Genomic DNA, 16426 nt, shown 5'->3' with positions numbered 1-16426 from the left:
CATGACAAAAGCGTCTTCCTTTCATCTAACAAGTGCATGTTACAAGATTCGTGACATGTTTTTTGTTGTTCTTTTTTATTTTTCATCATGACCATTAGAAACTTTAAGTTCTTCTCAAATCCTCCCTTACTTTTACCTCTGACTGCATCAAACACCTTTTGGGCATGTCTGCTAATCATGGCTGATTCTGTCTCATTCTCATGTTGGATTATGCGTGATGTTCTAAAGTCATACTGTGTTTATCAGCATTACTTTACTTGTTCTGCTTCCCACTGTGTGGCTAGAGAAGACAGTTAGGTTCAAATTCCAAATGTCAGCAAACTGTTTTGCAGCAAACATTAAACATCAGGCATAATATTGTTATAACGTAGTGAAAATGTATAAATCATGTAGCAGAAATGTAGTCTCACACAGGAAGAGAAAATAAGATGTGGTGTGACAGAATGGCACGGCTGCACCAAGAAACAGAATATGTAAAATATGTAGCCTCACTCAACATACGTAGAAACCACACCTTGTGCTTAAAATTGCACTCGTTTGTCAGGGACACAATTCAGATACTGACAGGCCACCTGAGAGACTTTTATCAAGAATATTTAAGGTTGAATCAACATAAATTCATCAAATCTACTGTACGTATCAGTCTCATAAACAAAAGTTGTGAACTCTGATTTCATTAATCTCCAGTTTCCAAAAAAGAAATGCACAGTTGAGCCGATGATAATTGCGCACAAATATTTATGAACTAATACTACGAACAATAAAAATGTCTGAAGACCTTTAAAAAAAATGACCACAATTCGGTGCACAAACGGTGCCCATTCTCGTACCAGAAACCTGTTGGTAGAAGTCTTTTTCAAAACTGAAGTAGTTTTACTTCATAACAAATTTGACTAAATCCATGATCATTTCATTAAGGCTTGGGTGTACAATTTCTGTGCCGTAAATAAAAAATTTCTGGCTTCCAAACCACCATCATAGGTATTTTTATGGATAATATTTGTATAGATAAATTGTTCAGTTTAAGAAGAAATTGTGAGAAAGACACAAGCCTATCACATTTGCCTGAAAGCACAACAAGCCCAACATGTTTGGTCATTGTGTTTCTTCACTTGGCCAACAGCAACTATGGACAGCAGTGACTGAAGTGGAAAGCAAGTAAAAGCACAATTTCAAATGCATAACCTGCTCTAACTAATTATCAAAATAAATTATCTTTTCATTTGGAAATTACTCAGTTGTGACTTGTTTCTTCTAACCTCCCTCACCGCCAGGAGAAATAAGGAGCAAAACAATAAATCAGTCAAAGACAAATGATCTTGTCCAGTTTGAGGCGAAAAAACAAAACAAAGCAGAAAGACAGGAAAAGCTATTTTACTGTTTGCTTCTTGGGGGGTTTCTCCCTAACAACCTCATGGAGCAATAAGTTGGCAAATAAAAGAAGGGACAAATCAATGAGAAGCTGGATTTTTGATGCAGATCTTCGAAGTGAGACAACTGAGAAAAGAAAAATACAGAGTTGAGATACAGAGCTCAGTGGTATGAGACATAGCATTGAAGCTGGTATGTCTAGGAGAAATAAGAGATCCTTTGAGTTTTGCTTTCCTCTGGGCGGGAACACTTTGCCAAAACAGCAAAAGGACACCGTGGAAGCACAAGTACTGAGAGCTGTGCAGTACTTGTCTCCATGAGCGACACAAGTGCAAAAGATCAGGACAAACACACCAAATTTTCATTTTCACTTACTGCTGAGAAAATATGAGCCTTGCAGCATCATCCCAAACAACTACAGATGGCATAAAAAGCGAGAGAGAAGTCACATTGCATTCAGAATTATATGCATCCTTTGACAATGCCTATGTGCCAGTTTTACTTTGTAATTCATCTGTATCACTTTTTCACTTCATTTAAAATAGCTGGCACACGCGCGCACAAAAGCCGCTGTGAAATATGCAAAGTGCCACTGCAACATATTGTGTTCCATAAACCCACCGCCACCATGGGCCACTCCATCCACAACATTGACATCAGAAAACCGCTCACCCACACGACGCCACACACGCTGTCTGCCATCTGCCCTGAACAGTGTAAACTGGGATTCATCTGTGAAGAGAACACCTCTCCAATGTGCCAGACGCCATCGAATGTGAGCATTTGCCCACTCAAGTCGGTTACGACGGCGAACTGGAGTCAGGTCGAGACCCCGATGAGGACGACAAGCATGCAGATGAGCTTCCCTGAGACGGTTTCTGACAGTTTGTGCAGAAATTCTTTGGCTATGCAAACCCATTGTTTCAGCAGCTGTCTGAGTGGCTGGTCTCAGATGATCTTGGAGGTGAACATGCTGGATGTGGAGGTCCTGGGCTGGTGTGGTTACACGTGGTCTGCGGTTGTGAGGCTGGTTGGATGTACTGCCAAATTCTCTGAAACGCCTCTGGAGATGGCTTACGGTAGAGAAATGAACATTCAATACACGAGCAACAGCTCTGGTTGACTTTCCTGCTGTCAGCATGCTAATTGCACGCTCCCTCAAATCTTGTCACATCTGTGGGATTATGCTGTGTGATAAAACTGCACCTTTCAGAGTTTTATTGTGGGCAGTCTGAGGCACACCTGTGCACTAATCATGGTGTCTAATCAGCATCTTGATATGGAACACCTGTGAGGTGGGATGGATTATCTCAGCAAAGGAGAAGTGCTCACTATCACAGATTTAGACAGATTTGTTAACAATATTTGAGAGAAATGGTGATATTGTGTATGTGGAAAAAGTTTTAGATCTTTGAGTTCATCTCATAAAAAATGGGAGCAAAAACAAAAGTGTTGCGTACGGTATATATTTTGTTGAGTGTATAACTGAGGGCGGCTCAAAAAAGTCTGACAATCAGCATGAATCAATGAATGTTGTTGATTATTGGGAAATATTTAGATTCAGCACAAAAGCTCTTTTTGAATATGTAGAGCTTAGAGTTGTGTAATTTCCCCTAATAATGAGTCAGAATTAAACATAGCAGTCATGACTAACTCCTACTTCACTTCATCAGCTATTTATCAATTTCCACAAGATGGTGCTATGCACAAAGAAACTGACTTCCCTCACAATTCGTATTCCCTCCAGTCACAGTTGAGCTTAATTTCATCCACATTTGTTGGAGGGGTCATGTAATGATTTGCAATTTTACAGTAACAGCTGAAAGACATCATTAATTATGTGTGTTGTCCTGTTTAGCAGAGAACCAGTATGGAATCGGAAAAGCTAGAAAGAGATGTTTTTTTTTTTTTAATTTAAGGTAGCTTTTCTTTTTGTGTCTGCTGTCTTAAATCTGTTCAAATGCAGAGTGTGCTTTATTTTTTATTTTTTAGCAATGCTTGTAGAACACGTGTTTAGATTGAACATTTTGTGTGTGTGTGTGGCTGACAGTGAATAGACTGTTTCAAAAGTCATCTGTGCCTGTTATCTCTAAGACAATCTGTGTGTGTGTGTGTGTGTGTGTGTGTGTGTGTGTGTGTGTGTGTGTGTGTGTGTGTGTGTGTGTGTGTGTGTGTATGTGTGTGTATGTGTGTGTGTGTGTGTGTGTGTGTGTGTGTGTGTGTGTGTGTGTGTGTGTGTGTGTGTGGTTGTGCGCGCTTGTTACCCATCCCATCTGGCTGGTCCCTGCAAACAAGCGGCAACACCACAAGCCCTCTGGACATAAGTTGGAAAAAGAAGAAAGAGCAGAAAGACCCTGAGCTTTCAAATGGTGAGCAGGGCCGACTAGATAAGATCTGTTATAATAAAGTTACTGTTCTGCCAGTAATGCTGATGAATCACACTGAATAGTCACTCTGGCTGTGTGTCTGTCTGCGTGGGTTGTGTTTTGTGAGGAAGTGGAGGAACGGGTACAAATGCTCCAAGTTTTTATTTCTTATGCAAAAGCTGATGGAACATCAACTATATTTACAGTCTTTAAATCAGAAACAACGCCCCCTTAAAATAAAAATAAGTCTCAAGGAGCGAGACAAATTGAAACGATGCCTTTCTGGAGTTGAATCAACCCATTTCATTAGCAGAACACTTCATCATAATAATATTGACTGTATGTTTGGGCTTGTTCAAATTTAAACAACTAACCAAGAACAAATTACAAAGACAAAAAGAGCTTGTTTTACTGAATGAAATTGGCAAAAGGGTTGGAAATTTCCAAGATGTGGGTCCATATGCCAGCACACACATTTATCTATGTACCTCCAAACACAGTGTATTAGAACAACACCACACCATGTGTTGCCTCAATCTCATCTAATAATGAAAAGTTGAGCAGTAATGTTATCATTAATCACAAATGGATGTGACACATTTGGAGAGCATGTCTACTCTGTCCCAGTCTTTCTTTGCGGTTACTGGTGTGACTAAAAATGACACACAGTCCAAATGGATAGCTTCACTGGGAAATTAGAAACGTGTGGGGGTTCATCATTTCGCAAGTCAGCTACCTTGAAACGTCACAGGAGATGTTTAATGGAATCTGTAGGGCCACAATTAGAGAGATTAAAGGACTGTGTTTGGATGGATATTTAAAAGATCAAAAACATCAGTTTAATTCAATTACAAGTGGTTAGGTTTTCGCAAACAGTAGTTAGTATTGTTATGTTCCCAACAGCTGTGCTTCTGTTTGAAAAGGCTTATTGGGTGCTGAAGGGCTGCTGTCATAACCTGTAAAAACACTGACTGATAATGGCCTACATGGTGTACAGTGAAGGCAACATGCCAGCTGTTTAGTCCTCTCAGAAAAATGAAAGAACATGTCACTTTGTGTGTTTGGTATGTACTGGACAGCTATGGAAAAAGTGTGCACATCCTTTTCTTATATCTACAACAATAATTGTTTCAGCTCAGTGGATCAGAGGAAACCTGATATAAACGCATATTGACATCAATTGGCTCTTGAGGTGGTAAAAGCTTCAACAATGCAACCGGTTCTTCATTAACTGTATCTCAGCTGCTTAGTTTGGTTAAATTTTGCTCTATGAGAGCAGTGACAGTGAACCAGAATTGTAAAGATGTGGACCGATGGCTAAACAGTGAGCTGAAACACACACAGAAAAGCTGAGAGGAGCTGCAGATCAGGTCATATTTCTTTGTACCTCCATCACAACCGATTTCACATTGTCATTTCATTCATATTCTAAAAATACCAGTCAGTGCTGTCAAATGGACATACTGCAGTTTAAAATGTTGCACAATGACTAAAAATTGAGGGCAAAGGAAGTCCTACAAAATGTAGCTCATTGAAAACAGCAAAAGTAAAAATAGTCAATATGAAGCAGTTTGCAGTCTCAGTTCTGCATTATTTATCTGAATCAATTATTGCCTTGGCAGAGCAGTGTGATCAGTGTGGTTGGTTATCTGTCTGTCTGTCAGCAAGATTACACTAAAACTACCTCGCGAAACTTCATGAAACTGTATGTTGTGGTGGAGCATGGCCACAGGAAGAACTCATAAAGTTTTGGTGCAGCTCTAGATTGCGTTTGCGAAAGTTGTGAGACAGGGCACTGGGCATGGTTTAGGATACACTCTGAATGCACCTCTAGCTACGCAGTGTATTTGAGCCGAGGAAACAAGGTTCAATTTGACACCTGCATTGTTTAAATCAGTGTTTACCTACAAGAAGTTGTGTTTTCCTTGTCTTTCCTGATACATTGTTGCTTGTCTTGGCAAATTACGATCAACCCTAGATCAGCTGATGTCTATTGCATCCCTCGCCTGAACAAACTTAACTGACCTGATCTTAAATACGCTACCTGAGTAAATGCAGTTATTATCAGCCACTGCTGCTGGGTCAAGTTTACTATGATTCGCTCAGCACTGTCAAATGCACAGAGAGCTCATAACAGTATGATGTACAGTAGCTACAATTTATCCTTAATCTTTCATATTTATCTTATCTTTTGTGCCTGTGTACAAAGATGTCACTGAATGACGAAATTCTGTCAGAGAAAACTTGAACAATTCAAAATGTTTTAGTAGTTCACATAATTGAAGTTATACCTTAGTGAGAAAATATCTGTACCTGCTCAGTGTAACATTACAGATTATTCTTACAAATAAATTAGTGGCCGGTCAATTGCGCACTTTATGATCCAAATAACGTGTATCCTCTCATGACAGGGTCACTGAGTTGACACTGGGCTAACCATACAGGAGAGCCAGAGCAAGTTATATCTGCTTAACAATCAATTATGTAGCTTTTGTTGTCAGATTGCAGCCAGGTTTTACTCTTGATACTTGCTGTAACAGGACCATCACTTTGCATATCTTCAGTTACTTCCTTTCTGAAGACGTTCTGCTTGTGGACATGTAAAATCATGTGGCGGCGGGAGGTATTAATATTTTATACTACAACCTCTCTCACACTTCCAGTATGTGTGTGTGAGTGTGTGTGCCAGTTATGAAGGAATTCCATGAACATGCCTTTCTCCTGGGGATTCCAGGGATAACTGTGGTTTATTTTAAAAAGGTTAAGGCCATCATGTGTTTCTTATTTAGATCTAATTCAAGTTGTCAAATAAAATATTAGCCCCAATGGGATTTCGAATCACTTCTGATCACAATCGCGTGGGAATGTGTTCCATGGACTTGTAACATGGGCAAGGCATTTTTCTACGGAAACAAAAGGGCACGCATGTGGCACAAAGACAGAAAAGAAAGGGAACAGGGTGAAAGAGAATCACATCCAGAGATAGGTGGTGCATTCTGGCAGACAGTAGGAATCCATTTCACGCCCAGATGAAAGCGGTGTCAGAGGGGGAATGTGTGTGCAGCGTGTGTGTGATAGGTGTGGCAGGACAGGGGTTAGGCCTGTTAGCTTTTCCTAGGTGGAGGAGGGTGGGAGGGAGCACTTCATAATCCAGACCAATGCTCTTTCAGTCCAATTAATGACAGACCAAAGGGGAAACCACAAGTTATTACAGCGGGTTGTTTACTTAACTTTTTTTTTCCACACAGATACTATTTTCCATCACAGTAAGAAACAGAGTAGATTACAACATTCCAGTGCTGTTAAACAATATTTCCAGTGACATTTTGATTGTACAACATAAAAGGGTATTGGACATAGTTTTGCTTATTATAGTTCTATGCATTTTGGATGTATCCTCCGGGGCCTTTGAATAAGTATAAGTATCTATGCATGCAAAGTAGCCCCGTGTCATTCATATGCAGTCTGTGTGGCGTACCTGGTCATAGTAGTGCTACAGTGGTGCTTTGAGCTACATGTTTGCATGGCAGAATGCTCACAATGACAATGAATATTCTCCTCAAAAATCAAAGTGCTGGACAAACTGAAATCTTGAGCTGTTAATAACAATATTTAAATTACCTCATATTCTTTAAAATTTACCTGAATGGTACGTGAATGTGTGTACCCAGTTTCATGCCAATGCTTACAATCGTTTTCAAGATATTTCATTCAAAACCAACCATGTCAACTGTATGATGGTGCTGGATTAAGAGGAATCGTTTGTACCATAAATATACAAGTTTCATAGCAATCCATATTGCTGGTGAAATCTTCCGATAATATGAAAATGTGGACTGTCAGATAAACCCATTGACATGAACATTCTTACATTCATGCCACTAGTGTGGCTAAAGATGGTTCAGTCCTAAATGAAATATCCATCCAATTCCTGACATTAACTGTTAACAAGTTAACTTTAATGTGAGGAATTGTGCCACTTTGAAAGCAGCTCATTTCTACTGTACAGAAACATGCCAGGTGCGATTGTGTAAATTTTTTTCAGTATGAACCGGCATGAAATTAAATAAATGCGTCTGACTGAACATGCCCACAAAGTGCTGGAATTTAGGGATGCCAAAGGAAACATGAGGAGCACTTAAAGGGCTGACACACATGACGTGGACTATGCTGTGAGATCCAACTTTCATAATGTCACTAGTAAATCCCTGTTTCATCTCTGCCATTATTTTCCTCCTCAGCTACAAAATATCTTGCAGAACAAAACTCATGTTATAAGTTTAATGTAATGACTAAAAAATGCACTGTTGGCAGCTCTTAGTGAAGCTCCCGTATCTATCAGGGCGTTCTCCTCTGCAACACTGACCTAAGTCCCTGCAGATGTATAATACATGCTGGAAGGACATGTTGCATATCTCCACTCTGAGCTATGTGATTAAGATGAAACAGTCAGGGAGGGAACAACTGAGGGATCCCACAGTCCAGGGAAAGAAGACGTTGCAGAGAAAACACAATCGAACAAGAGAATCCTGATCATTGCTTCTGTGTTGGCGAGCAGCTGCGCTGCTGAGGTGTCTTTGTGCAGGACACTGTGTCTCCTGCTCGAAGAGTTGTTGCTGCAAAACTAACAGGCAGAGAAGGGTGAGAGAAACACACATGACCCATTAACCACAAATCCCTTACACTTCTCTGCCAAAGCTCACCATAAGTCTTTTGGACTGAGTTTGTACTGAGCAGGCAGTCACCTAGTTTCAGTTTATTATTAAAACAGTTAAAACTGGTAATTGAAATTGGTAATCCATCCTGAGCTGTGAGATCAAACTTAGTTGTGTGCCAGCTAAATAGAAACAAATATCATATTCATGCAACATCTTTATGCACATTGTTTGCCTATTTGCAAGATTCTAAGTGAAATACTTCTTCCTAAATGCTGTGCTGTGAAATTAATAAAACACTGACACTTAAGTCATTCTGAGGAGTTCGGTGCAGCTCAGTGACTCGCGCCAAGACCACAGTGGTGAAGAGTGGAGCACATACAGATAAGAATTTCAACGATACACATCATGTACAATATGAATCTACTGTATGTGGGCTGATGGCCATCTGGTTAGGGGCTGTGCAGTATCTCCTCCCAGCAGGCAACTAAAGCTGAGCCAAGACCCCAGGCCCAACACCCTGCCGGACTTTGAAATCAGATCTTTATTGTCCATAAAGCCTCAGCCAAGTATGAAGAATCAGCCCTCCCTAACAAAACACACTCACCCAGCAGAGAGTGGGACAAGATGAGAGAGAAACTGGGGAACAGGGAGAGAGTAAGGTGGTTTAGAGATATATTCTGGAGAGAGAACCACAAGAATAAAGCATGATACATTTGTCAGACTATCTCACAACTGTGCTGCAGTTATTTATAGGTCATTGAGAGATAACTCAATTTCCATAACTTTCTAATTTTGTTGCAGTTGGTCCCAGTCCACATATCAATATAACTCTCTCTGTGGAGTTCAGCTTTGTCTGCTAAAACATCACAGTCTGCTCTGTTTCAGCCACTAATAGCCAACTATTTGCTTTATTTTGACCACATTATACGTGAGATGTGCAAAGGACAGAAACGGGGCAATGGAGATAGAAACACAGAGAGGAAAAGAAGGCAGAGCTCGACATAAAGATGTAGATTTGAGATAAACATAATTGAAATATGATATATAAGGAGAAGGAATCTGCTTCAAAACACATTATTATGTTATAGGACCATAACACTTTAGAAACTTAAAATACTTTAATGCATTCAACTGTTAAGTGTTAATGTAATGACACACAAAACAAAAGGGGACTGGGTGTACCAACATACATCACTTCTTAGGAGTTGTGGAAACCAGAAAAAAAAAGAGAAAACTCTGATTACAAGATGACTTCCAGCTGTTTTTTTTCAGTGTGACTGCTTTGAAGAAGGTGGGTGTCGTCATAGGACAGTCCGTGGTCCACCTCAACTCCTCCCATGCTCCACCTCTTTGCTCATTTTTGAATAGCCGGGAGTTATGCAGAATCAGGAGCTACCAAGATGGCTTAGGCCGCAACCACTGCACTGAACTTCAGGAAGGCTACAGGTAACGTCACATGAGGTTTATTCATCTGTACATCCAGTGTATGACCACATACCAAAGCAAAAGTCATCTAAAATTGGAATCATGAACATGACAATGAGTTTGATGGACTTCAGTTTTTGATATATGAGCAAAACCTTCCACAGTAGTTTGATCCGTGATTAAGAAACACACTTTTGTTAATGAGAAGCTGCAAGTACACTACCGTTCAAGAATTTGAGGTCACCCAGGCAATTTCATGTTTTCCACGAAAACTCACACTTTTATTCAATGTGCTAACATTAATTGCACAAGGGTTTTCTAATCATCAGTTAGCCTTTCAACACAATTAACTAACACAATATAGCATTAGAACACAGGAGTGATGGTTGCTGGAAATGTTCCTGTACCCCTATGGAGATATTCCATAAAAAATCTGCCGTTTCCAGCTAGAATAGTCATTTACCACATTAACAATGTCTAGACTGTATTTCTGATTAATGCTATCTTAATTGGGAAAAAAAATGCTTTTCTTTCAAAAATAAGGACATTTCTAAGTGACCCTAAATTTTTGAAGGGTAGTGTACATACTCTAGTGCAGCTTTACTATTCATATGAATGTCAAAGTACCCACCACAAATATGAATCTTTCCTGCAATACAGCATGTGACCTGGAACAATAACACAAAAGTGTCTGGAAAGCAGCCTAACATCAGTCCATCACTCACGCTAACTAAACCCAGGTTTCATTGATCATGTACATCATTTATTATCTCAACAAGACCATCTGAGCTTATAAAACAGCAGAGAGCAATCACCAGCTCGATGTAGCCACTTGGCAGCCGTAAGCATGACCACCTTCCTCATCACTAAATTGGACTTGACATGATGTAAGTGATTTGTTAGGCACAATCATTTTGGAATGAAACATACCACAGCCAGAGTTACTGGGATGAAGCTCCACTACTGAGGAAACCCAGAGGAAAAATTCTAACTGACCTTGACTGAACTCTCACAGACTTCAGTTTTATTAAACAATCTCATTCCATCTGTCTCCTCCATCTTTTTTTTTCTCTAGTTTCTCAGCACTGCATGGCATTACTTTGAATCACTGCCCCTTAACATTTACCAAACACAGGTCAAAATTAATTGAATGTATGCTTACTGGAGGTTGCTGCCGCGCCAAATAGTAAAGGATGCAGCTTTGAAGATTTTCATTTGACTTTAGTAATTAAGCAGAAGCTACTGTGCAGTTTAAAGAGGAATGTGCCTATATTACTTACCTTTAAAGGGATAATACCTAGTACTAGTCAGCCAGTTGCATTAGGTCAGAGCAGGTGTAGAAAACATGATGTGAAATGTTTCTATTTATTTCAGCATTTTCAGATGTTCTTCCACTGTAATGTAAAATTTCAATATCAAACAGTTACAGTTCTCCTCTTCCACCAGACAGATATGACTGAACTGACCAGTTGAAATGTTACACATGGACAAGTTTTCTTATTTACATCTTGAACTTCATTGACAGGAATGGCTTAATCTGCACTGTCAAACTTCCTGTTTCCAGGATCCAACAGCATTAACTGAAACATCAACTTTAAATAAGTCAAAACAACAACAAATAGTAGTTAATGGATGTTATTTGAGCATGTATGAAAGAGAACAATGGAGTGTTTCTCATGTTAGCTCGCTTGGTGAATTTTGCATTGTTGATTGTGGTGTTAGGGAGGATGCGGCTGCTACTCAAGGAGAACAATGAGAGGGTACAAATGGCTCTTGTGTTTCCCTCTAAGTTTATCCAAACTGTAATGTCTTCTCCGAGTTTAATTAATCATCATCAAACCCCACATAACAGTTTCCCCAAGGCCTCTCAGAAGCACCTACTCTTGAGTAGATACATTTTTCTCCCTCAAAAATGGCCCTGAAAGAGGTTCTGTTGTTGTTTATTGTTTATTAGGATCCCCGTTAGCTCCCACAAGTGGTTGCTAGTCTTCCTGGGGTCTACAAGGATGGTTCTTGCAGATGGAGCACACACAAAGCTTCAGGCCGCCCTTAAACAACCCACAACTTCCTGCAGTGGAAAACAACTTATAGAGACTGGGGGTCATGCATGTTACCTACTAACAGCCATTCCTGCGCTAATTATCAACACTGAAGAGAAACAGACAAATACTGTCAATCAGTGAAGACGCTTGTGGTTTCAGTAAATAAGGCAATCGCAGAGGAAGTTCAAGTTGTCAGAAGGTTGACTTCATACCATTGCTGCTGAGCAGACAGCCACACTTAGACCACGTTTGTCAAGGTTCAACAAGTCATCAATCAGAGCCCAGCAATTTAGAAACCTTCAAGTTTAGGGGATGCGTGTAGATTTAAGGCCATTACCAGCTGACATAGAATGTCAATTCACATTTTCAGCTGTGCTGTGAGAGCTTGAACAACAGAAAGTTAATTGTCTCAAAGAAGCTTCAAGTCTCTGTAGGTTGATCTTCATGTTGCAGGAAAGTAGCAGCAGCAGCTTGTCAGAAACAGCTGAGGAAAATGGATGAAAACATTTTTTAAAGGTATGTTGCAATGTAAATTTTAGTGGTCTAAATTATTAAGCAAAAAACAGAATGTTTACAACAGATTTGCTTCAAGTTGATTCGGTCTTTTGACATAGCTTTGACAAAAATACTGAAATGGCTGAGAGGTTTGAATGAGCAAATGTAACCTGCCCCTTTGGGTTCGAAAAATATATCATAGATGGGCAAATACCAGGACAATAGCTGCTCTATTTTTATTATTATAGTGGGAATTTCATGACAGTTTTCTCAGGACTCTGTCTTTGTTAATGTTGAAGTAGAGGTTGCAGTCAGACCTGGCATGACTGAAGGCGCTGATGAACATAAAAGCCACAGTTATGATTTGTGCTTTGTTGAATGGAATGGAAACCCTCCTGAAGACAGTGGTGGTAGATGTGTGGGTGAGTTTGTCTGTGTTGTACTTGTGATTGATTGCATCACTGCAGTGGAACGAAGTCGGGTGTCAGGGCTTTTATGGGTGACTACAGTAGAGGTGTAAAATTTCAATGGATATGCCCTTGGCCAGATAGGTAATAATACTATCCAGCCCCTGCACACACACACACACACACACACACACACACACACACACACACACACACACACACACACACACACACACACACACACACATGCACGCACACACTTTTAGTAATGCAGAACATATTAAATATTTCATTTTTAGAGAATTTTTAAAAAAAATCTCCTATTTGTGAAGTTTTGTCTTTATGATCATTTAACTGAACCATAGAGAATAGGATGACTGTTAATAAAGACAAATCCAACTAGATGGCCTCACAACGCGCCAGTCAGTTGGCACAAATATCAGAGAAATGCGATGACACCTGTACTGACATCACCTCATTCCATAAGCTCTGATTTCTGGTGACCATGAACACACAATATGGCAGGTCTATGTGTGTATCTGTGTGTGTCTCTCTGTGTGTTTACCCCGTCTCTGCTCTCAGCCGGGTCCTCCAAAAACTAATTGCGGTGTCTTTCTCTCTCCCTCTTTGAGTGACAGCGAGAATTTTGCTTCGCCCGAAGCGACGTCACACTAAGGTGGAAGGAGACGAGCGCATTTTTCCTCCCTTTATCATCCAAAGACAACATATTGACAGACTGTGTAGCAGAGACGCCTCTACCTGCAGCCGGTGGGCACCAGAAATTATTTCACCCACTTCATCAGTGCGTCAGCTCAGTGCGGGTAAAGGCAGTGGAGCGACCAACATCTCGCAGCACTTGCAAGACACTACTTATCTGATAGAAATGCCGCAGCGCAGTTCGTCTTCCCTGTATTTTGCCAATTATAATGACATTTTTTGAAAAAGTCCCAAAAGAGTGGCGAAACTTCGCGTAGCCCTTCACCCGGACCATTTCGTGCGCCGTTCCGCAGCCGGAGACGCTGCTTTCGGTGTTGTCTTTCGTCCTTTGAGGGCATGCAATGTGCTGCGACAGATAGAGCAGAACGACAATGAAGAGGTTAACCACACCTTTGAAAGCGGACATCTCTTCAGTAGCCTCTTGACCAACTTCGTTGCGCATTAAGATGCGCCCGACAGAAGAGGACTTGGATTTTTGCGCTCTCGTTGACAGACAGTTTCCATTGAGCTTTTGCTGATTCGCGCCGTCAGAAATCAAGGACCTCCTATGTATTTAAGAAATAATCTAACTCGGGGTTGGCTCAGCTCGTCACTTTAAACTTTGCTGGGGAATCTCCTTGAGGATTTCAACATGACGGTTCGTCTATCACGAATCCAGCTGGCCCTGTTCTTCATCCTGCTCTGTCCGGTCAATATCATCGGACTGTGGTGGTAAGTTGTGTGTTTACCACGTGTTTTCTACTTTTCGGTCTCATGTCAACATGTGCTTTTAATGATCTCCCCGGAATAACACTAATTCCATTTGAGTTTTGCGCGCAATGGGGCGTAATCCTACTTTAAAATATACTGATATATTCACAGCACCATCACGCAACATGAGCTTACCGGCTCTTGCCTAAATTTGCACACGTTAGAATGCACTGTGGGGCTATTCTGAGAGTCTAGTTCAAAGATAAATATGATTTTAATGAGTAAATGTGCTTTGCAATCAAGGCTAAGAAGGATGCAAAGGAAGACCAAGAACCCTTTAGATTATCCCAAAATACTGATTGCAGCCCTGAAAATAAACATTTAAATATTAATTTAAAATAAATCTAATCTAAATTGAATTATTAACTAAACATTATATTGCACTTGGTTTGTTGTCTGTGCTACATTTTTTCTACAGTAAATAAGTGATTGATAAGCAGTGAAGGTGCCTGGACTCAGAAGTGCTCAAAAATGCTTTTTAAAAGTTTTGATTTTAAATTAAAGAGAGAGATATGGTTGCATACCACTTATGCTGATTTTTTTAAAATAGTTTTTGCAAGAGTAAGGTGTTTGGAGAATAACAGACTGTACAGGGAAAGTAGAGAAGGACAGAGAGGAACAGGGAGGTGAGAGAAGTGTGTGCTGTTCATTGCCTGCAGTGAGGCAGAGGACAGGAGCATGGTGGAGGTGGTGTTGTGATGGTGTGTGTGAGTGTTCACAGTGAGGAATGTCAGGTGGCCCTCTAGGCGCAGTGGATATGTCATCATAAAACAATCCATATAGGCTCAGCTCTGCAAGGTGTGTGACAGTCCAACAGACAGACAGACAGATGGGCCCAGCAGATCTGCTGATTACATATTTTCTATTCATGTGGGCCCGTGTTTGTCTGTGTGTGATGTTGTTTCGTTGTCTTATGTGTAGTGTTTCATTAGAAAACATCAAATGTTTCTGCTCTCTGTCTCTCTCTCTCACACACACACTTCTGTGAAGCAGCTGTGTTTGAATGTGAAGCTTTGTGATTTTTTTTTCCTTTTTTTATTGAATCCTCCCACTGTTCATTCACAGCCCAGTCAAGGTCAATGTGGGATGTAGTGTCAGAAAGACTCTGCAAGTCTATGTCCTTGTATGACGGGCAGATGGGTCTCTTCAACTTTGCCATTTTTCGCCCACTTACTGCAGATGGGAGGTAATTGCAAGTAAGCATGCAGTCGAACAATTAGGATCACTGACCCGCTGTTGGGACAAAATCAATACTTTCTGCTTGTAACCACTTTTTTTTTTTAATTTGAAATGAATTTTGGCTAATAGTCTCTTGTGCCTCCTCTTCTGTTGTAAATGCAAAGTAGTATGGTTTACTGATGGACTAAGACTGTTTCCACGTGAAAATAAAATAAAATTTGAAACAACATGCATCCACACTGAAGTCAAAATCAGTAAAATCTAGTCTAGCTGACATTTACAGAGGAGAGGGGCAGACTGTTGAGTTTCAGCTTATTAAACCTGTATTCTGGCCCTTCATCATTGTCTTTATAAAACCAAATTTAGTATTAGTTTAGTTTTCTCAGCAGATCAAATACGAAACAGTGATTTCATCCCAGCACAAAAACTCTTTCCCATTGATTGGTGAGCAAAGCTTCCTGATCAAATCAGTTTTGATTGTCCAACGTTGTTTGACAAATACAGACATGAACGCAGGTCCACCTTATGCTATGTAATCAGCTACAGTGTATTGTTGTGTAAAACAAGGGATCAAAATTGATCCACTTGTGAAAGAAACTTGGTTTTGTAACTTTACCACCAACTTTACCCCCCGTTTTCCTGAGCCACACTTAAAAGCAAAATTTTCAGAGACAGGCTGTCTTATGTTGGTTTTGAATGCATAGTATGAATGTAAGGGCAAAATAGACTTTTTATTTAGCTAGAAAGATGGTAGTCTGTTGCTGAAATGTCTTGTGAGCCATCTTTGTCCTTTCGGGCGTCACCAGTTTCTTTAACATTTTTCAGTTGATTGGTTGAGGCTAAATGTTGTAAAAATAGTGCTGTCTACCACAGCAGAATCCAATTCCAAACAAATGACACAAGTAGCCCCTTGTGTCAAATTGTATCTTCATTTCTGCAGTGTTTACGCCAGAGTTTAATTTGCACCACGTGCTACATGATTTTAATTTTAAAATAAAGCTGCAGCGGATTAAGGG

At 40.2% G+C, this 16426-nt stretch overlaps 1 protein-coding gene across 1 annotated transcript in view; it reads left to right on the top strand.

Annotated features, from left to right (window-relative positions):
- The first annotated feature begins 13266 nt into the window (after positions 1 to 13266).
- wnt6b (wingless-type MMTV integration site family, member 6b) overlaps positions 13267 to 16426 on the top strand; it is a 32155-nt gene continuing 28995 nt past the window's right edge. The window contains exon 1 of the mRNA XM_022220169.2: positions 13267 to 14192. Within this exon, the coding sequence (XP_022075861.1) occupies positions 14113 to 14192 (80 nt within the window). The 5' untranslated portion in view covers positions 13267 to 14112. The remainder of the gene's footprint in view (positions 14193 to 16426) is intronic.

This window comes from Acanthochromis polyacanthus, chromosome 14, assembly GCF_021347895.1.
Source record: "Acanthochromis polyacanthus isolate Apoly-LR-REF ecotype Palm Island chromosome 14, KAUST_Apoly_ChrSc, whole genome shotgun sequence".
NCBI lineage: Eukaryota > Metazoa > Chordata > Actinopteri > Pomacentridae > Acanthochromis > Acanthochromis polyacanthus.
Note: the sequence above shows the minus strand (reverse complement) of the source record. Positions and strands in the feature narration are given on the sequence as shown.